General features: G+C 33.6%; 1 protein-coding gene across 1 annotated transcript; it reads left to right on the forward strand.

The window, feature by feature from the left end:
- Window positions 1-105: 105 nt before the first annotated feature.
- On the forward strand, window positions 106-21,916 carry stam2 (signal transducing adaptor molecule (SH3 domain and ITAM motif) 2). Its single transcript, NM_001007369.2, has 14 exons — window positions 106-270; window positions 2,810-2,894; window positions 6,511-6,586; window positions 7,488-7,583; window positions 9,068-9,214; window positions 13,584-13,653; window positions 13,822-14,014; window positions 15,368-15,462; window positions 15,547-15,629; window positions 15,752-15,839; window positions 18,046-18,100; window positions 18,183-18,339; window positions 18,441-18,583; window positions 20,408-21,916. The coding sequence occupies exons 1-14, from the start codon at window positions 231-233 to the stop codon at window positions 20,607-20,609; spliced, it is 1,530 nt and encodes a 509-aa protein (NP_001007370.2). The 5' UTR covers window positions 106-230; the 3' UTR covers window positions 20,610-21,916.
- The last annotated feature ends 863 nt before the right edge of the window (window positions 21,917-22,779 follow it).

The raw sequence follows: 22,779 nt of genomic DNA on the forward strand, positions 1-22,779 counted from the left end.
TTAAATTTTGAGTATTAATATAATTTGTGAACATGCTGCTTTAAATGTAGAATATGTTGACAGTTTCCTGGATGTATTTTCTGGCAGGCATTGCGCTCGTCTACTAAGTTTACGGAAGAGCAACTGGTGGAAGTGAACGCAATTTAATGGATGAGAGAAGGATAAATCGTCGATCTACGTAGATAATACGCTTCAGTTTTTTTCTTTGACACATAGGAAAAGGTTACAAAATGCCGTTGTTTGGTCAAAACCCGTTCGATCAGGATGTGGGTGAGTTTGGCAGTGTTGTTTTTGTCGAAGTGATGTGGTCTTGACAAGTCAGTAACTAAGGGCCGATCCAGCAGCGCTCCGTTCACTGCAAGATCCTCAAGAGCTCTGTTATTGTTTTGTTTATCGGTCATTCATAACTTATTTATCAAAATCTAACTATTAAAGCTGTCAAATGTAAAATAGATAACTGACAGTGTCTTTGGGATGTTGTTTTGAATTTCAAGAACTTTTTAGATGAACACTAAATGCTGAAATTATTCTTTTTTCCATCAAAATTTCTTTTATTTTGAATTATGTCAACACAATAAACATGACGTAGATGACAGCATAGCAGTGTGCATAAGAAAATACATTTAATAATCAAAATATAGGAATACAGGTTTTTGAATAATATTAATATTTGTAATAAGGGCAACAACAATAATAGTGACAATAAGAATAAAAAACTGAAGAATAAACGACAAAGACATACTAAAACAAATGATAATTATAAATATATACACACACACACACACACATATATATATGTACCGGTCAAGTGTTTGAGGTCAGTTTTTATTAAATTCTTCATTTTTTTAGTTAATATTGTATGTAGTTTCAAATGAAATTATTACTCCGTTCATTAATGCTTTTATTACTTTTTTCATTAATTATAAAAAAATAATAATCATAATAATTAATATTAGAGAGATTTCTCATGTGACTCTGAAGTAATGAAGCTGAAAAAGCATCTTTAAAATCACTGGAATTAATGAATAAATTAAATTATAAAGTACTTTTGAACAGTTATTTTATAGTGCAATACCATTTTACAATTGTACAGTTTGTCCTGTAATAAAGGCAAAAAATAAAGGCAGCCTTAGTGAGCAGGAGAAGCTTATTTTAATACACACACACACACACACACACACACACACACGTATATATATATATATATATATATATATATATATATATATATATATATATATATATATATATATATATATTATATTATAATTATTATTACTATTAGGCCAGCTCAAAGTAAATAATTAAAAGAATAGTAATAAACAAATAGATTAAGATATTCGAAAACATACTGATAGAAGTCTACGGCAATGAAGTAAAGTTAGTAAAAGCCCAAACAGGGAACCTTAAACAACTACACCAAAACCATAAGTTTTTTTGTTTTTGGATGTCTCCTTGATTCAAATTATATTGAAATTGTTTTTAAATTTATTTTATTGCTTGATTACTGACAAAAATATTTTTTAAATATATATTTTTGTGGCAGGGTCTTCAGTACGAAATATGAAAATTCTTTAATGCTCCAATAAGTCATATAAAAAAGTAATAATAATTTAATAATAATAATTTATTAATATTTAATAATTTAATAATAATAATAGTTGTAATAATACTTTCTTTATATGCTTTGATTTTATTATTCTGGATGTTTACGATAATATTATTTATTATTATTTAGTGTAAAATAATAAATTAATCTAGTTAAAAATAATATAATAAAACATAATTGTGTATTTTTAATAATAATTCATGCTGATTTTAAGATCAAAACGTTCATTTTTAATTAAAAAACGTTTTTATTTTATGTTTTATTTTATTTATTTATATTTATTTTTAATTTCTAGTAAGCTTAAGATTCAGGTATTTATTCTGTATGTTATATTAAAATATTGTTTCATATAATTTAGTATAAAATAATAACAAATAACTGTAATTAAAACAATGTAATTATAACAAATAATAATGTATTACTATGCTGATACTTATGATCAAAATGTCCTGTTTTAAAAGTTTCTGATTTAAAAAAAAAAACGTTTTATTTTATGTTTTATTTGATTTATTTATATTTTTTATTTCTTGTAAGCATGAATGGGTGGAAGATTAATAGGAGCTCAGTTGTCAAAAGGCGTGGAACCTAACAGCACACAATAGCATGATCTTTGGTTTTATTTTCAAAGCTTTGTCCTTTTAGAATTCAGTTTATATAAACGTGTGAAACTGTATGTTCCTTTATGGAGGAAATTAAGGCATATTATTATTGTTCATTTTATTTATTTATTCATGAATATGTACTTTTCTAGATGTTGCAATTCAAGACGTCGTTGTTACGAGTAAGAATTAGTCATAAAAATGTGCCCAGTTGCTTTGTTCTTAAAGGAGGGGGCAAATAATTTCTGCTGGTGGATTATGACAGAAACTGTTGTGCCTGTTGTGACAAGCTGTAAATGTAAAATAACAGGCAAAACAGGCTGTCACTGCTTAACGGTATGCATATCTTATTTTCAATAAACCTATCCTTCGAACTCAGGGATGCAAAACTGATAACTAAAACTAAAAGATTTTCTTTTTAAAATTGTGGTTTTTATTAGTTTTAGTTTTTTAGTGTTTTGTTAACAGCATTTATGGTAAATGAGAAGACATTTCCTCCTGCTGGTTTAGACGTTTGTCAAACACTTATCAGTTTTTTTGATATGGTTCTAGAATGACCTTGCGTTAAGAGTCTCATTTGAATGCTCATTTGTATTTTCAGAGAAAGCAACTAGTGAAACCAACACAGTGGAGGACTGGGGCCTCATTATGGATATCTGTGACCGTGTCGGGACAGCTCCAAATGGGTGAGCTGAAAAATCAACACGCAAACAATATATGAATAGTTTTTCTAAATTCTAATTTTATTACCAGGTAGTTACCTTAATGTCACTAGTATATAGGGATGCACCGATCCTGATATTTGGATCAGATATCGGTTCGATAAAGAGCCATTTGAGGAGAGCTGAGCTCCAGCGAGGGGGAGCATGAGCTGTCGCTCCTCCTCCTGTAAGCTGTTTTAATGCGTACACCAACCCCACCCCTAACCCTACCCCCAGTGACATCACTCGCAGAAGAAGTGCAAAAAAGGTGGAGCTCAAGCTTAAGCTCCCCCTCGCTGGAGCTCAGCTCTCCTCAAATGGCTCTGCAGCGAGCACCACTTGCATATTTTTGCTGGATTGGGTATCGGCTAGGCTTGGGCGGTATCCAAATTTTGATACCGTCAAACCGCCTCCATATTTTACCCCGGTATCCGGCGTAATAAAAAAAAATTATGACGTAAGGCTCAGACAGCGTCACCAAACTGTTGGCTTAAGCCTAAACCATTCAGAAACTGAATACATTCTATGCGACCTTAGGCTCGCGGAGAGAGAGAGAGAGAGAGAGAGAGAGAGAGAGAGAGAGAGAGAGAGAGAGAGACGCAAAGCGACGCACAGCACCTCTCTCTCTCCCTCTCTCTCTCTCTCCCTTTTACACACACACACACACACACACATCTCTCCCGCGATTTATTCAGAAATTTACTCCCGTAAGAAATCTGGCCGGCTCCCGCGGAACAGCAGTTATACCCGATAGGTCCCGAGTCCGACAGGTACATTTTGATTGACAGCTTTATACAGCCCAAACCCGTTCACAGCCTACATTAAATGTGCTCATGCACACAGCTCTAATGCATTTTTTTCAAGAATGAGTCATTTATATGTTTTAACATCATTTATTCGTAACAAGCGTAGACTATAGGCCACTTGAAAGTTGGAACAAAGAAATAAAATAAGTCCTACAGCTGTAACATCGTAACATCTCAGCACTCTATAGGTCTAGGTAGGCTACATGCACTTAGCCTTTAAATTAGCCTACACACCAATGAAAAGTAATCTTGCTTAACAAATCAAATTAAAATAAACTCTAAATGGTGACGGGTATTTTGGCAATAACGAAATTAAGATAAAGGCTCTGCAAGATGTGTTTCTCCACTTCTCTTCACAATCTGGCATTAAGGCGGCGGTGAAGCTGAATATTAAAATAATAATGCCACCATTAGTCTGTATACTCTGTCTACATTATGATTATATGGTTTAATTAATATTTATTTATAATTTAAAAACCCTTTACGCACCAAGATTAGGCTACGTGTGTTTGTGGAGGAACATTATTAAATCCACTGTCTTTAGCGCAGTCTCTCACTCATGGTGCGTCCAGCAGAACTGAACACCCTTTCCTGCGGCTACAGGTCGAGATGCAGAGTTCTGATCCGGCTGATTTTGCAAGTTTTTGGTAGGATTGTTTGTTTATCTTCTACCAGTCAGGAACATGCATTTAATTTTCCATGACAGCAGTTTTACTTTAGCGAATGGCCTCTTCTTTTTACCTGTCAGCTTGCGGTTTAGGGCTCTACCGTAATACGCAGTGTATGAGCGACCGCGAAATACCTGCGGCTGGAATAACCGCTCCTTCTGAGCTAGTGACTGACTTGACCGCCGTCAAAATTCTCTTTTTTTACTACTTCGTCATCATTTGTTTCACCTTTGCAGGGATGGATTTTAATGCAGGGATTTGGATTTTTTCGGGTCTCGCCGGGTTCGGTCAAAGATCTTTAGCTCTAATGCAGACCTCTCGTTCATATTAACCACGTCTCCCTTCTGTTCAGTCGAAACTCCCAAACTGCAGGACACTTTGAAGTGCGACTCGTCACGTCACCTCTCCCCCTCCCTCTCCCCCTCTCTCCCTCCCTCTCCCTCTTCCTTTCCCTCTCTCCTCCACACTGTCCCGTGATGACAACCACACATACGTTTTTGTAGGCATTAAATAAAGGATATTTAATATTTTATGACGGTATAATGGTATTGAAACTGACACCGTTGCTATTTTTAGATCCCGCGGTATACCATAATACCGTAATACCGCCCAAGCCTAGTATCGGCCAGCTAGTACAGATCCAAAACTGATCTTGTGTGTGCGCTATTTTCTGTGTAATTTACAAGCCAACATTTCCCAGTGGTGGGTTGCGGCTGGAAGGGCATCCGCTGAGTAAAAACGTGCTGAATAAGTTGGCGGTTCATTCCGCTGTGGCGACCCCAGATTAATAAAGGCACTAAGTCAAAAATAAAATGAATGAATGAATGAATGAATGAATAAGCCAACTAAAGGCATAAAGGTAGCCTATTATAAGGCACTAGAAAGTTGTCATGTAGGCCTACTATATCCCAAATGTTCTGAATCCATTGCAGTTTATGTGAAGTTCAGATAAATATTCAAGTGCTTAAACTCATGTCCAGTTTAGCGTTTCCCGCTGCTGCCCCTGTCAATCATTGTTCATTTATTCATAATTCAAACTGCATGTCACGTTCATGACAACTTAAAAAAAACGCTTTCTCCAAGAGTATTTGTTCCTGTTAATATAAATAATCAGTGGAGAAATGCATTTAGATTTGCATTAAATGGGTTCATTTTGACCTGCAACAAGGAATTCATTGCTGTTTCTAAATCATGTTGCACTGTGTCTGTTAGATCAGCAAATCACATTCACAACACTGAAGTAGAGAGGGTTATTACCTGATCTTCACACAAATAGTAGGCCTACCTGAAGTTTAATATTAGAAAAGGCTCAATAATACATTGAACAGATCCTCAACGCACTGATTTCTTCCATTTGTGCTGCTAAGTTCTACTCTGAAACTTTAACAGACCAGTTTGAGTTTTGATATGGGTCAATAGTGGTAGCCTATTACAGATTTCAAATAAAAATCTTAATATTAAAAAAAGGAAACATAAGCTGGACCAGCAAAGATCAATGTCATAACGAATGCTCAAATAATGTAGCCTAGTTTACTGCAAGCATCATGTTTTTAGTTAGATTGTGCTGTCTGTAGGCCTATAGGTCTCTTATTTTTACTAAAGAAGATATATTATTTAAGTTTATCACAAGAACTATAGAAACTGTATTATGCTTTAAAAAAAAAAGGCACAGTATCGGGATCGGATCTGTAATCAGTCGATACTCAGAATTTTGTTAGGGGGTCGGATCAGTTCTGAAAAATGGTATCGGTTCGGTGCATTCCTACTAGTGTACACTGTTGTTTTATTGGTGCATTTTATTTAAATTATCTTTATTATGCTCAGCGTTCCAACAACTCTTGAAAGTACTTTAATTTCAGACATATGGATTCAAGACCTGGAAAGTGCTTAAAAACAAAAAGGTTCTTGAAAGTGCTCGAAAAAAATTGTTTATAGTTTTATTTCAACAATTGTCAAAAACAGAACAAAAAATACTGAGAAATCCTTCAATTAAAAATCTTACATTTATATCTTCTACAATAACACTGACATACAATGTTTATGTTGTTTTTTCGAGTTTGACATCTTTAAACTGCGAACCATAAATATGTTTGTGCCACTCTTTGTCATTTTCTTTTTCTTTCATAGTGCAAAGGATTGTCTGAGGTCGATCATGAAGCGAGTAAACCACAAGGTCCCTCATGTCGCTATGCAAGCATTAACGGTGAGCTTCTCAGTTCCCATTGTAAAGCAAAGGTGCTGTCAAAATGGTGTCTACAGTGTACAAAACAATCTTTTGTCACATTGTTTACATTCTTGGGGATAAAATAGGAGGTATATGGTTTCTATAGCCATTAAAATCTAAGCTGGAATATAAGATAGTGAGCTTTAATAACTGGCACAGCACTTGAACATCTCTAGACTCTGCTTGTAGCTGTTTATAGAAATTTCCCTATAAACAGTTCTGCCTTTAAAATGTACTACATACTTGTAGACAGGTTTGACAAACACTAAAAATCACAATGCACAGTACACACAGTACAAGCATACTGTTTTGATGAAGAAATGTGTGTCGTGTTAATAGGTCTGATTCTTTCTGTCTGTCTGTATCTGCAGAAATGTATTACAAGGGAATGGAGTTCTTGAATTTAAATATTATTATTATTATTATTATTATTATATATTTTTGTCAATTATAATTAAATGCAATAGTATGAAATAAATACTTAAATTATTAAAATTATTAAAAATCTTTATTCACTCTGCATAGTTACTTATTTAAAAGTAGAAAAAAGTTTTAAAAGTGTGGAAGTACTGTTTGTACAGAAGACGCTTCCATTGTAATGGAAATCCTGGATTGATCCAGGGTATTTTTTACATTTAGTGTTTCAAGGAAATGTGTTTAACGTATATATATATATGTATTTTGGTGAGTGTGCTCTGCTCGACAATATTTCATTGTTTTGTGAGTTGAGTCTCTTCAAAGGAACAGTCAAACCTGTTTATAAATGTAAACATTAATCCAAAAAATAAACAGTACATGTTTCATGTTTGCAAATAGCAAGAAAAGCAGTAAGAATTTATTGATTAAAATAGTGAAATAATGCTGTAATTTCCCTGTTTAGTTGCTAGGTGCCTGTGTTGCAAACAGTGGAAAAATCTTTCACCTAGAAATCTGCTCACGGGAGTTTGCAAGTGAAGTTCGTGGAGTGTTGAACAGGGTAAGAATATTCAGCTGACTTTATAATTATTATGCATGTATAACCAGATTATACAAATTATAACAAATTATACATTGACTATCGGAGGGGTTGGATTTTTTTTGAGTAGTTTGTGTCATACATGTTCAGTGAACCAAATTCATATATATGATACAGTTACACCTCATTTATTAATCAAACTTATTTTCTGTGTTTTTTTTATGGATAATAAATATATTTTGAGTAAAACACTTTCTATTTGGACTGTCCTGCTTTTAATGACTGCAGAAGTAACTCACTCAAGGAGATGACACTAGTAAAATGTTTAGAGTTTTGATCACATATTAACATTAAATATCTTATCTGATTTATGTATTCATTTATTTGTGTTTGTTAAATGTAAATTTATTAATGATTTTTTTTTTTTTGCCATGAAAATAGCTGTTATTTCTGACATGGCTTTAAGTAAAAATATATGATATGAATGGATTTTGACAAACAGTAACCTGCGATAGGCTATTTCAAGAAATGATTATCAAAGATGACCAATTTTTAATATAAAACAGAATTTTGCTGAACCGGGGGACAAGTTTGCATCAATGCACCAATAAATGGAGTATTGCACCTAGTAATTACTGTATAACTCCAATGTACTGGCATAGGCTTCTATTAAAATACACTATATTTTAATTTGACTTCACTTTTTATTCTGTATGTATATATAAACACCCAGTTTACAAGAAAAAAATGTTTTTTAATACTTTTTTAATATTTACAGCGCCTGTTTCAGTCCATTGAATTAATTTTACTTTTAATTAATTTGATTTTGTAATTATTTTATTTTATTACCCTAATCATGCATTGGCAATGGTATGAACTACTTTAGAGTGGTCAAATTTAAATCTACATTAACTAATTATTATTATTTATATTATAACAAAATATTATTATCATTATTATTATTATTATTATTATTATTATTATTTCAGATACAGAACAGTATTAAGCTATTTTTCAGATCCCCTCTACACATCTAGTTTTGATGGAGAGTTCAAGCATGTTGTCCTTAAAGGAGCGCTGTATCACTGTATATGGGAATGTAAAGGAATACAGAACTTCTGTGAAAAAAATATAGAAAAGATTCTTGAGGTTAATATACCAATGTCTCCTTTATTATTATTTTTTATTTATATCCCAAGTAGATCAAGTTAAAAAAAGCCGGAGCATATATTTATGAATCTATGTATTCTGCAAGCGAAATGGCTTATTTCTTTAAATTGGAAAGGTTTATGTGCAGCAAATAAAGGACGTTGGCTGAAAGAGATGGTAACAAACATGTGTATATTAAGATATAAATACATAATTTTTGATAGAATGTGTAAATATGTATGTACGTGTTAAAATATAATAAAAAGGAATTAAAAAAGGCGAATTATGTTTTTTAAAGAGTAATAATCATGCTTGTCTGTTGACCATTTCTACCATCCTCATCGTCTCCTTTTCAGGCTCACCCAAAGGTTAATGAGAAACTGAAGGCCCTGATGGCGGAATGGGCTGAAGATTTCCAGAAAGACCCGCAACTGAGTCTAATCGGTGCCACCATCAAGTCCCTGAAAGAAGAAGGAGTGACCTTTCCCACTGCAAACCCACAGGTATTCCTACTGGCTAACATCCTGCTGAATCTTTCTTTGAAGTCATCTATCCAGATAAACAGATGCTGGTAAACAGATGCTGCTTTTTGGCCTAGATAAATGACCTTTGGCTGCTTCTAGATCCAAAGTGGCTTTTTGCACCCCTGATCTGCATAGTTCATTAGTTATTCAGTTTGTGTGCACTGTTCTGGTAGGTCACAGAAATTGGTGACAGATGCATGTCTTTGTTGTCATCCCACATCTGCAATGTAGGTCGTTACATGGTTGTTTTGAAGTTTATATAGATGAATTGTCCGAATTAAAAAATGATGGGAAGCGTTGTTTGTATGTGTATGTTTGTTGTTGTAGTTTTTTTAAGGGGGGAGATTTATTAATTAATTAGGGCTGGGCAAAATTAATTGAGATTAATCGCATCCAAAATAAAAGTTTATTTTGACATAAAATATGTTTGTTTACTGTTTATATTTATTACGTGTATATATAAATACACACATCCATGCATACATTTTAAGAAAAGCTGGGAAAATAAGTATTAAACACTTTACCTGGGAATAATGTTTCTAAAGCTCTTGACATGGAATTGAACCAAATTTTGGTAAAAACCCCAACAATACTAACATAAAAAAAAACTGAAACATTAGTTATGTGTAATAACAAAAAAATGACACAATTAGAAAGTTCTGAACTACTGAAACATTTAATACTTTATATAAATGACTTTTTGGGTGATGGTAACTTAATTACGCCTCTCATATGGAGAATGCGCAGTCAGTTCGATTTTTTTTTACAGACATTAAAAGAGTGTAAAAATCTTGATGGTTCTGTGGGTCTCGTCTATTAAATCTGATGTTCATTTTGTATTTTTTATTGGATCCAAGTCAGGTGATTGGCTGGGCCATTCTACAGCTTGATTTTCTATCTCTGAAAGCATTTGAGAGTTTCCTTTTCTGTGTTTTGGATCATTCTCTTGATGAAATGTCCACTCTGGTTTCATATTCATCATCCTGATGTAGATTTAGGACAATGACGAAGGGCAGAGGCTTGCTGAATAACTGCTGAGAGATTTCAGCTGCTGTCTGGGCTTTCACTGCCTTTCTGCACTTCCCTTTCTTCATGTGTTCAATACTTATTTCCTGTGTCATTTCATTATATTATGCATAACTTAATTTGTTAAGCAATTACATTTTTTTTTTGCATATAAGGATTTCTTTGGTTGTCACCAACACCCTGGGAAAATTTCAAGTCAACAGCACCTTTTAAAATGTGCTTTCTGAGAAAAATGGTGACGTGTTCAATACTTATTTTCCCCGCTGTTTATTTAGATATAAAAATATATGTACTGTATATGATGCAAATTATATGTGAATTTAAATATACATGTAACAAAGTATTTTTGTGTAGTTTTGTCCCTATTTATGTGTGTGTATCACATATACATAGTATTTATATTAAATACACACACATATACTATGTCAAAACAAACTTTTATTTTGGATGCGATCATTTGCGAATAATCTTTGCCCAGCACTACAATTATTAAATAGTACATATATAGCACAATGTAGTTACAGGAACATTAATATTCAAAAATTAAAATATTAGGATTGTGGTCAGTAAGATGAATAAGTGAGTTTGTTTATTTATTTAAATGTAATATAAAAAAAAACTACTTTTTATTCAGGAAGTACACAATACATTGTTAGAATTCTTCTAAATATTTCAACATTAATTAAATGTAATTTTGCGATTCATATTTATCATAGATACTTGAAAGATATGTTATAGTGTATTAAAAACCTTCATTAAGCATTCACTATAATAATATAATGCACTAAGCTAATTAATTTGATTTGTAAAGACAATTTTGACGCATGTAAACAATAACAATGTTTTAATGTTTTGTGGCAAGTAATTGTATTTTTCACTATTAACAGCAAACAATACTTATACTTGCCATGAATAAACTTAATTCATTACTGAAATCATAAATTAAGTTTATCATACTTAGTTCATTTAATTGCAACTAGTCAAGGTAATTTAAGTTTTTACTTTTTACAGTGTACATCGAAATGGTCCATAGTATGCTTTTATACGCCAAACATATTAACTAACTAACCGTGTCTGGACCTGTTTTGCACAATTTATGAATAGCTTCTTTTGTTTTTGTTTTTTTGTTTTTCTTTCTTTCTTCATTCATACTTTTTAGTCAGTCTTTAAAAAAAAGAGCATGCTTAAAGTCAATAACCAATAGTAAGTTGTGTAAAAGATTAATTTACAAATGAATCATGTGACCAAACACTGTTTCTCACATGACATATCTGCTAACGCTTTAGCGATTTAGATTAGTGACGTGTGAATCAGCTGAGTGTGTCTGGAATGCTGAAGCTTGTGTGTAAACTTGAGACAAGAAAACCAATGGCTAGAATGGAATTTCCTGCCACATATTTGCTGTACTGCCCTCACAGCCCAATTTGAGATGTATCCTTTGTCCCTTCTTCCTTTATTTATGATAGACTTAGACCATTATGTTTGGCTGTGACTGTGAGACTACTTTTGTCCAGCTGTTAATAAGTGGCGACTATGTAAAATAGGTCATTGACTTTACTGTGTCACTCAAAGGTCGTTCTATATATGTTATCTAAAAACTACCTACTTTCGTAAATGGTTTGTGGGAATGATTTATTGGTAACCTTATCTGATCAGTATGCAGTATGTTTTTAGATACTATTTTTTTTTCAGAAATTACTATAGAACACCTATAGGTGGCATTATCATTCTGTGTATATACTGTATAGCTGTTGTGATATATATTTTTGGACACAACTATTTAAAGATTTGGGTTCAGTGAGATTTGTTTCAGCTCTTTTGTGAGTCCAGTGTGTCTTGAGATTAAAAAAGACATATTTTTACAAGATGTTTGTGCATTTCCACAGCAAAACACAAGAATTGATGCAAATAAGACTATTTTGGAAAAAAAAATCATCACAAAATTAGTCATTTTAGGCTGTAAAGGATTTTTTTTAAAGATGAAAATGTAACAGCAAAAATCTGTAGGTACTGTTATTTAAATAAATGATTAAATAAATAAATTCAATCAGGTCTGCACAATGTATGATTTCAGCATCAATATCTTAATGTGCAGATCTGCAGTAGTAACATTGCAATGTTAAGTCTGGATTATAGTCGACCAAGAGCTACAGAATAGTATGTAATCACTTCATTTATACAGAATTTATGCAAAAAAATAAATGTTTTTCTTACTTAGAATTTTTGTTTCTAGTCCAAATATCTACATTTCAAAGTAAAAACCAAATTATCTAACAACCCACTGACATAATTTAGCTTGTTTTAAAAACAGAGAAAACTCTTTATTTTGCCTTATTTCATCTGAATTTTAAAACAAAACACTATTTTTGCTTGATCTCAGAATTTTGTTTAGATCTACAACTAGAAACGAGACAAACTTTAGTAAGAGAAGCATTTTTTTGCATTGCGATTATTCAATTTCTGTACCTGACTACTGAATAGCCTCCAGACAATGGTCAAATATCGCTGTTCAACTATCTTGTAAAGCTGTATTTAATTTGCAATATTTATCACAGAAAAATAAAATATCGCAATGTCAGAATTTTTTCAATATATATTTTTCAGCCCTAAATTAAATAATTAATCATTTTAATAAATAAATTCTACCCATGATTGATATAGGGGCATTTGGAATGATACAAAGGATTTATATTTTAATTAAAAAGAAAATAATATATTATTTTGGTCTTTGTTTTCATCATAGAATATTGAAATAAGTGTTATGGTTTCCACAAAAATATGAAGCAGCAAATCTGTTTTCAATATTGCTAATTAAATGATCAATAAATCAGCATGCTAGTGTGGTTTTTGAAAGATTGTCTGACTCTGATACTAATGTTGAAAAATCAGCTTAGACATCACAGAAATCATTTATATTCTAAAGTATGATAAAAAAGTAAAACATTCAGCGCGATAGCCCAGTGGTTAGTGCGCTGACATATGGTGCGGCTGCGCTCTAGTCATCCTGAGTTTGAATCCCGGCTCGTGGACCTTTCCCGATCCTACCCCCCTCTCTCTCCCACTTCACTTCCTTTCAACCTACTATCCTGTCAAAAAAAAGGCAAAATGCCAAAAAATAAATCTTAAAAAAAAAAAAGTAAATCATTCCAGTATTTTTATTAAGTAAATGTAGGCTTGGTGAGCTTAAAAACTTTAAGAAACAATCAAAAATATAATCTGACCCATCTTCTGCATGTTTTGCATTATTTATATATATAAATAGCTGATTTTTTTTTTTTTTTTAATCAGTGCTGATCTGTTATCATGTGATCTGAACTTGCAGAGCTCCAGCACAAAGCCTAGCAGCACTCCTGCCACCAGCAGAGCTTCTGCTGATGATGATCTGGCCAAAGGTAAGAAATGCTGTGCATGCTTAAATATTTTTAAATGTTAGACATTGTTATGTCTTGTGTGACAAATAATTTTTGGGCATCATTAAAGATATTCAGGACCGTATCAGAGGAGTGAAGTCTTCAGTGTGCAGATAATGAAACACGCTTTTTGTATTTTGTTGTTTGCAGCCATTGAGCTGTCCTTACAGGAACAGAAACAGCAGACAGAGACACGACCCCTCACAGTGATTGCCGATCCACCCTACAACACCAATGGAGGGAAAGAGTCACGTAAAGTACGCGCGCTCTACGATTTTGAGGCGGCTGAAGACAATGAGCTCACTTTTAAGGCTGGAGAGCTCGTGATCATCCTAGACGACAGGTAAACTGATTGTTTACGGAACATTATTTTATTACGTCGATGGCAACCGGAAGTTGCTGAGATTTTAATTTCAGTATATTGATGTACTTTTAACTGAAATGGAGTATTAAGTAGGGGGCGGGGCTTTCTTTTTGTGCATCATTCCTTTATCCGCTTGTTAAGTGTGACGTCACGCGAAGCGGCTTCCCGGTCCAAGCGCTCTATTCAACTGAATGGGGAGACTCATGAAATGGTAATAATAAACGTTTACAAAGCGATTTAATGCTTTCGAAAATCACGATGGCAGTATATATGTCCATGCCTAATATCCGATGGCCAGAAAGTGATTGTTTTTTATAAATTGTAAAATATTTGGTATTTGTTATGCAGCAAGCCCAGAGATTGTTGTGCACACTATGATTTTATGTAAAATTAACTTTAATGTGTGATAGGAATAAAACGTGATCATAAACGAATGATTTCTCCACTCAAATGAATGGCAGCTTGGACCCGGAAACAGTTTTACATACATCACAAACACGTCACCACTTAACAAGCGAATAGCAAACCAACGGGAAAAGGGGCGTGGTTAAGAATATTGTGGTTGAAGCTATTGACCTTATTCTAAATTGCGGAAGTGCGCCTGTTTTTGCGATTGTTTTAGAACTTCTGATTCAGTCGCCTATGGGAGAAATGACTAGGAATAATAAACGGCAGAAAACGGTCAAACTACTTGCTCTACAAACAAATGTTTGCATGACTGTACAGACCAAGTAGAATAATGTAATAAGAAAATGTCAGTTTGCAACATCAAACAGTGAAACGAGCAGTTTTTAATGTCTAAAAATGAATGGAAGTGAATGAGACCGGAAGTCTCGAGCCAAAAAGATTAAAATGGCTGCTCACGCTCGTCGGCAAAGAATAAGGTGAATAAAACTGATGTCAACAGAGAAGGATCACTACTCCTAACATGGAGAAAATTGGTCAGATTTGATTGAAGATTACCCAAACAATGTTATTTGAGTGGATTAACTTGCACAAATGAATTGTTCCCCCAAAGAATAAAAATGTGCACTAGCAAAATAAACATTGCATATTTGGATTCTACACAGACTTTAGCTAATTTTAAATAAATAAATATCAAAAAATCAACCTTTTTCTTTTTTATCTTATTAAATAATAATAAAAAACATTTCAAATCCATTCATTAAAATCTTGCATCTAAAATCTCATAAAATGAGGGTTTAAAGAAAGTTTTAATAAATTAACAAATTAAATACAAATATTTAAAATATTGTTTATGCTGTTTTCAAATATCCCATAACCTAAATTAAATGTTCATTATTCAACAATAATTTGGCTGTTATCCAACAGTGATCCAAATTGGTGGAAAGGCGAGAACCATAGAGGAGTAGGTCTCTTCCCATCAAACTTTGTCACCACCAACCTGAATGCTGAACCAGATCCTGGTAATACTTTGTAACCTGGTGCATAAATAATAATTTTTCTACTCGGATTGAGTGAGCTGATCTTCTGAATTTTCTTTCCTGTAGTGATGTATGTTGAGAAGACAGTAGTCCCAGAGGAGCCAATTGTTGAAGTCAAAGCTGAACCTGAGCCTGTATATATAGATGAGGTATCTTTTGACTAACTTAATCATTAAACTGGAAATGAGTCTAAATAATTGATTGAATAAAGTGCTCTTAGTGAACATCTCTTGGGGTCTTGTGTTAATTGTTTTCTCTGTTCTCTGTTCAGGAGAAGATGGACAAAACTTTATACCTTCTCCAGAACACAGACCCTGCAGATGCCACACCCGACGGCCCAGAGCTGCTCACATTAGAAGGTACCAGGACTCTGTGATTGTTGCTGTTGAAATCTATAGGGAATTTGTTTAGGTGTGAATGATATGAATAAAGAATGATACTGAACCATTTTCACAGGCTGATGTTGAGTTTTCCACAAAGGGAGTTTCTTATTCATTGTCTAAGATAATATCAAAATGGTTGTTTTAGAGCTTACTTTATTGAGTTGGCTACTCTGCAAAAATAAAAGGCAAGGCAAGTTTATTTATATAGCACATTTCAAAGTATTAATATGTACTGTAAGTATTAATAAAACAAAAGCAATAGTATTTATTTGGAAGATGAACTCTATTAAAGTGCAGTTCAAGCTATGAAAAGCTAAAAAAAATGGAAAGGTTTTTGTTTTTCATATTTATGAAATATAATATAGTAACATTTATTAACAACATATAGTAACATAATATTATCACAAAAAAAATTCTGTTTTCCCAAAACATAAATAAATGTTTTTCCAAAAAAACCATAGTGGTACATTTTAGTCTCTCAGAGCAACACTGTAATATTTTGTTTTTAAATTATTCATTTGATTCAGTGATTCAAGGATATATTCATCAAGTGGCTTGCTCTGTTTTTATAAGAATCAGCCTTTTTGAATGAATCATTTGAATCATTATTCACTACAAATTTACAAATTTACAGTTATGATTAACATTGACAATCTGACAGTAGTATGATTTGTTGTGGTGTAATGGATCACAAATCTCACAGTTCAGATCACGTTATGTTTTTTTATTTACTGATCGAACTATTTTTCGGATCAGCCAAAAAGGACTGCAAACACTTTTGGTTTAAACAAACAGAATTTAGTACCTGTAATTTTATTAAAAACAAGAGGAAGAAATAATCAGCTGAATAAATATAAATAGTAAGATATTCAGTACTGTGAAAAAATCAGTTACCACCGATATCACTAAATGTATAAATCTAACATTATATTTGTACAAACCATATTTATTTTAGTCTCATTTTCAATAAATGATTCAGTTGTTCACTCATAAAACTTCATGTTTCATTGCTAGATGTGTCATCGTTGAAGAGTTATTCAGTGGCATATTTTGATGGCTGGTTGTCGCCACCTATTGGTTAAATAATATAATTACTGCCTACAACTTTCATTTTTGAGCATCAAGTTAAATGCGGTTGTTGCTAGATCGGATACGTTTACGGCTGGAAGTTAACAAGAATTATTTATATTATTTATAAAATTTCCCATTTATTGTATTTTATTCATGTCTACCCCCACCCCGACCCTAAACCCAACTGTCCCAGTAACGTAAAAACAGTAGATGTACAGAGTATTATTTATGTTATCTATTTAATTACCCAATAAATTATATTTTTTAACGCCTACCCCCACCATAACTTTAAATCCTACCGTCACAGTACTGTAAAAATATTAATTATTGTTATACAGCGTAATAAAAAAACTGCTGCGATATTAATGTGCATATCACACTTCCGGCCGGCCGCATATCTGATCCAGACTTTACTGTTAAATGCATGATGGTGATTTTAATCTTTACCATAAACATCAGTGGTTATATCTAAATTATAAACTGTTCTCCCAGTACTTTTGTGTTATTTTACTGTTTGTAAACTACAGACTAAATATCTGTCTTGATTATTATGTTTTCCTACACAGATTTGAATGTAGTGATTCGAAGGATTAATAAACATGCAAATCACCGTCATTTATAATTTATGTTGCATGGTTGTTGAGATCCTAATGATTAAATGATTAATCCTGCAGCTTACACTGAATGCATTAATGCAGGCTAAACAAGTAGTGACAGAAAACACCTTCAATAAACTAAGAATCCCACCACATCCCGAATAACCTACCACAACCTCTACCGTCATCATTATATTTTACAGGAAAGCTTAAATGTTTTCATACATGTGATGTGAATGATGCAAAAGGCGAACTCTCTGCGATCATTACAAATTTAGGATTAATCTACAAGCAAAACAAAATTATTAATCGGTGGGTCACGTGTGTTCTGATCTGTGGGTTGTGATCCATATGAAATCACGGATCAACTGTGACCCGTTGCACCCTTACTGTTTGTTACATTATTCTACAGAATACTCCATTTTGATTGGTTAAAAACTTTGCATAATAACTGCCACTGAATAAATGATAGACCTTTTTGCAAAGTGTGTAACTATGTTCTGTTTATTTTCAAGATGCTTGTGAAAAGATGAACCCATTGATCGACGAGAAACTACAAGAGATTGACAGGTTTGTTGAAATCAAAACTTCCCCCAAAACGTCCAGTCTCTGCATTTGTGAAGAAAAAAAACATCTTCTGTAACTCCTGCAGGAAGCACTCCGAGTTGTCCGAACTGAATGTGAAGGTCCTGGAAGCTCTTGAGCTGTATAACCAGTTAATGAATGAGGCTCCACTGTACAATGCATACTCCAAAATGCAGTCGCTCCAAGGCACTTACCCAGCAGCCCCTCCTCATCTCTCTATGCAGGTTGGCCATTTGAAGGAAGAATTGCTGATTTTTTCATTTTTTTTTTATATCCCAAAGCTTCAACCTGACCTTGCAATTTCTTTCTTTTGTGTCTCTCTCAGGGCTATCAGCCATCAGGAGCCTACATGTCTGCTGGTGTCCCACAGGGCTATAGTCTCACAGACCAAGCTGGACCACTCTGCTCCATGCCTCCTTCAATCAATTCAGTGGCTCCCAGTCAGCCTGCACAACCATCTTACATCAGGTAATCCTGTTAGTCTCCCTCTGATTTTCAAACGGCTTTATGAATGCTTCTTAAGTGCTTTTTTGGCCTCCAATTAAAATAAAACTAACCTTTTTAAAGACCAATGGTGAATAAGGAAATATACATTAGTGACAGTCTCTCCCTCATTTGCATAAAACTTGTTTTTGAATCTGCCACTATGCTGACACATACGCATTTGTAGCTCCGCCCTCTTTTGAAAAAGAGCACAATCTCATTTGAATTTAAAGCGACTGTCACCAAAATGCCACAGTTTGGATCAAAACTTAAACAGGGCAGATTCAAAGAGTTATAAAACATTATTTGTGTGGTATTTTGAGCTGAAACTTCACATACAAAGTCTAATGGGACATCTGACACTTATTTTACATCTTCTAAAAAGTGGCAAAATAGGTCCCCTTTAAATATTTGTCATTAAACCTGATTCTGAATTCTAGAATCGCAGTCAGAATTACAAAATACAGGACAAGATAAACAATGCTTGTGATTTCTTTTCTAAATTCAACATCATTTATTTTATTGTTCATTCAAAACATATATGACACTCTAAAATGAACTTTAATGGTAAATATGCTGATGATTAGTACACCCAAAAGGAAGGCACACATAGGCCTGTCTTTGGACGTACAGTATTTACGAGGACAGGCTGGAAAAAGTGGCCTCTTAATTGTCTCCTGGGCCTCTGGCGGAGAGTTAACTGTGGGCACATACCGGATAGGAAGCGGACATGTCACTGCAGACCTGTCTGTTCAAAACAGTTCATCTAGGTTCCATGTGAACAAAGAGGCATCAATGTGCTTGTATAAGGATATCTCAGAAAAGAGTGTGTAGGGCAGTGATCTCAAACTCAATTCCTGGAGGGCCGCAGCTCTGCATAGTTTAGCTCCAATCACCTCCAACTCACACCTGCTTAATAGTCTGTTGTAGCCTTGAACACCTTGATTAGTTGGATCAGCTGTGTTTGATTTGGGTTGGAGCAAATCTGTGCAGAGCTGCGGCCCTCCAGAAATCCAGTTTGAGACAGCAGGAAAAAATGTTTGGATTTTAAAAATGTGGCATTTACTCAAGTGTGTGACCCACTTTATGCTTCGTTTTGATAAAGTTTGAGGCTGTAAATTCTGTGATAAGAGTTACATGTAAAATGATTATTATTTTTTTTAATTATGAGTCATAACCTACCAATTGACTTTGTGTGTTGATTTGCATTATAACAAAGTTTTCACCTGCATTTAGGAAGTTATGGGTAGGAACTATAGTCTCACTCTGGTGTAATAATCAAGACATTTGCTGCCATGCAGCCGGCACAATGATATTACACAGTGCTGTTACCTAGTTATCTAGCTGGGGACTATTTTCAAGTGCTGTGTAATATTATTGTACCTACAGCAAAGTTCCTTGATTATTATGCTGGAATATGAGTATAGTTCCTAGTTATTTCGACCTAGAAAATAGCAACTTTTAATTTTCCATTGGTCTTCGTACATGATTGAACTCCACAAAAGTCAAGTTTACATTGGAAAATTTACCGAAATTCAAGTCTTTTTTTTTTAACATGATGCTAATGGTCTAATCCAATTAAATGATTTATGCTAAGCTAAGCTAAAAGTGCTCTTGCCAGATACAGATTTCAACTAAAGTGATTTAAAAATAGTAAAACTCAATTGTTTAGCTCTATTTGACTTGTAAAATCCAACTATTTCCAAAAACAGTGGAGTGTTCCTTTATTAAAACACTAGAGAACTGGTCAGTTCTATGATTCTGAATGTGGTAAAACCTCAATAACCACTTATTGTTTATTTATTACAGTGGCCCAATGAATGCACCATATGTAAACCAAGCCCCTGGAGGCCCCACCCCTTACCCGCCACAGATGGGTGTGGCTATGGACATGTCAGCCTATCAGAACGCTAATCCTGGTCTGCCTCCCACCTCCTATCCAATGTCAGCTCCGGCCCAACCTGCCCCTCAGCAGCAACAAGCGGCTTTCTACCAGCAGCCCCTTTTATAAGGCTACATGTTTGACTATTCAGCCATAAATTTCCAAGTTTAAATTCCAAACGTTGAAATGAGGCCGAGGGTATTTTTCCTCTCTCATGCATATTGATGTCAAGGGGTATGCAAAGATTTACTGACATATGGCGTCAGCGGACAGACATGTAATCCTCTCGAAAATGCATTTATTTTTTTCCCCTCCCATTTACTAACTCATGAAGCGGTTTAGGGCTGTTGATGGAATCGGTCACAATAATCATAGACAGCATTTTCACCATCTTGTGATAAACACCAGCATATGTGACTCTTTCTCTGATTGCGAATTAAGATATAATGGTAAAGTGCGTACATCTTTAAGACTTTTGATTAATTGTTGCCATTTTTCCTTTGTTTCTGGGTCAGCCAATCCTAAACTTTAATTTCTTGCTCTTCGATAGCAAATGTGAGAGTTTTATAAATAAATATCACCATGCATTATGGAGAGGACAAATGTGTGAAGAAGATTATACGTGATCACCAAATCTGGAATGAATTTCTGTGCCAATACACAGAGCACTTGTGTAAACTCCTACAATCAGAACGACGGTTTTAGAGTTCGATGTTTCATGTAATATTTCATCAATTGCTTTGGTTAAGAACTGACGGTGGTCACAAATGCAATCCCTTTATGGTCAATCCATATGTTTCGCTGTATAATGATATTTATGATATGCAAGTACTGCTTGTGTTTGCATTGTGGGTGTTTGCTGTTGTTTGACTTAATTTAAGCGTGTAAAAATGCATACGGTGTAATTCATCTGGTCTACAATTTTATTCAGCCCGGAAATGAATTAATTGTCGTTTTCCGATTCTTACGTATGTGCTTTCTCACCCATTTCTTCTTGCCTGAAATGGGAAAATGTTTGATTCCTTTATAGTCCATATAGTCAGCTTTCATTCTCATTCATTTTGGATTAATGTAGTAAAATATAAATAAAAAATGTCTCTTTTCATAAACAGATGTTGTATATTAGATGTTAAATATCTGGCTGTACCGCACCTTAACTTTATAAACATTTATTTACCACCAGATGCCTTGTTCTTTCACGAAACAAAAATAAATGTAGAAACCAATGCGGAGAACTTATTTCAGGAGCTGCTGTATATTTGTAAACCTGTATGTTTAAGAGATTTAGAGGGAAAAACTATTGTACTCATGGACTCAATGTTTTGTAACATCAAGATTTCTTTATATCCTGCCTGCTCTTTTTTTTTCTCAAATTCTTTTTGTAACACGGTGAACTCTTATAGTCTTCAGAAAATAAAAACTACCTGTGTTTCAAAGGTTGCTTTTTGTATTGATTCAATTCGGAGATGCATTATTTATGCATTTTTATTATATACAGTTAAAGTCAGAATTATTAGCCCCCCTGAATTATTAGCCTCCCTCCCCGTTTATTTTTCCCCAATTTCTGTTTTAACGGAGAGATTTTTTTCCAACACATTTCATAATAGTTTTAATAACTCATTTCTAATAACTAATTTATTTTATCTTTGCCATGATGACAGTAAATAATATTTTACTAGATATTTTTCACTACACTTCTATACAGCTTAAAGTGACATTTAAAGGCTTAACTAGGTCAATTAGGTTAACTAAGCAGGTTATAATAGTTAGGCAGGTTATTGTATAATGAAAGTTTGTTCTGTAGACTATTGAAAAAAATATATAGCTTAAAGGGGCTAATAATAAAACCAAAAGACTTTCTCCAAAAGAAAAAATGTTATCAGATATACTGTGAAAATGTCCTTGCTCTGTTAAACATCATTTTGGAAATATTTGAAAAAGAAAAAAAATCAAAGGGGGCTAATAATTCTGACTGGTCCATAAATATTGGGACATCAATACAATTCTAAATTATATTTAGAATTATATTTATAAATTATATAAATTATAAATTAAATCTATTTTTGGCTACCAACACAATAGATTTTAAATGAAACAAACAAGATGTGCTTTAACTGCAGACTGTCAGCTTTAATTTGAGGGTATTTACATCCAAATCATTCTGTCCCATTACTTTTGGCCCCTTAACAAGTGAGAGGCACATATGCAAACTGTTGTAATTTTTACACTGTTTACCTGATTTGGATGTAAATACTCTCAAATTAAAGTGACAGTCTGCAGTTAAAGCAATATAGAGCCA

Source organism: Danio rerio, chromosome 9 (assembly GCF_049306965.1).
Source record: "Danio rerio strain Tuebingen ecotype United States chromosome 9, GRCz12tu, whole genome shotgun sequence".
Classification (NCBI taxonomy): Eukaryota; Metazoa; Chordata; class Actinopteri; order Cypriniformes; family Danionidae; genus Danio; species Danio rerio.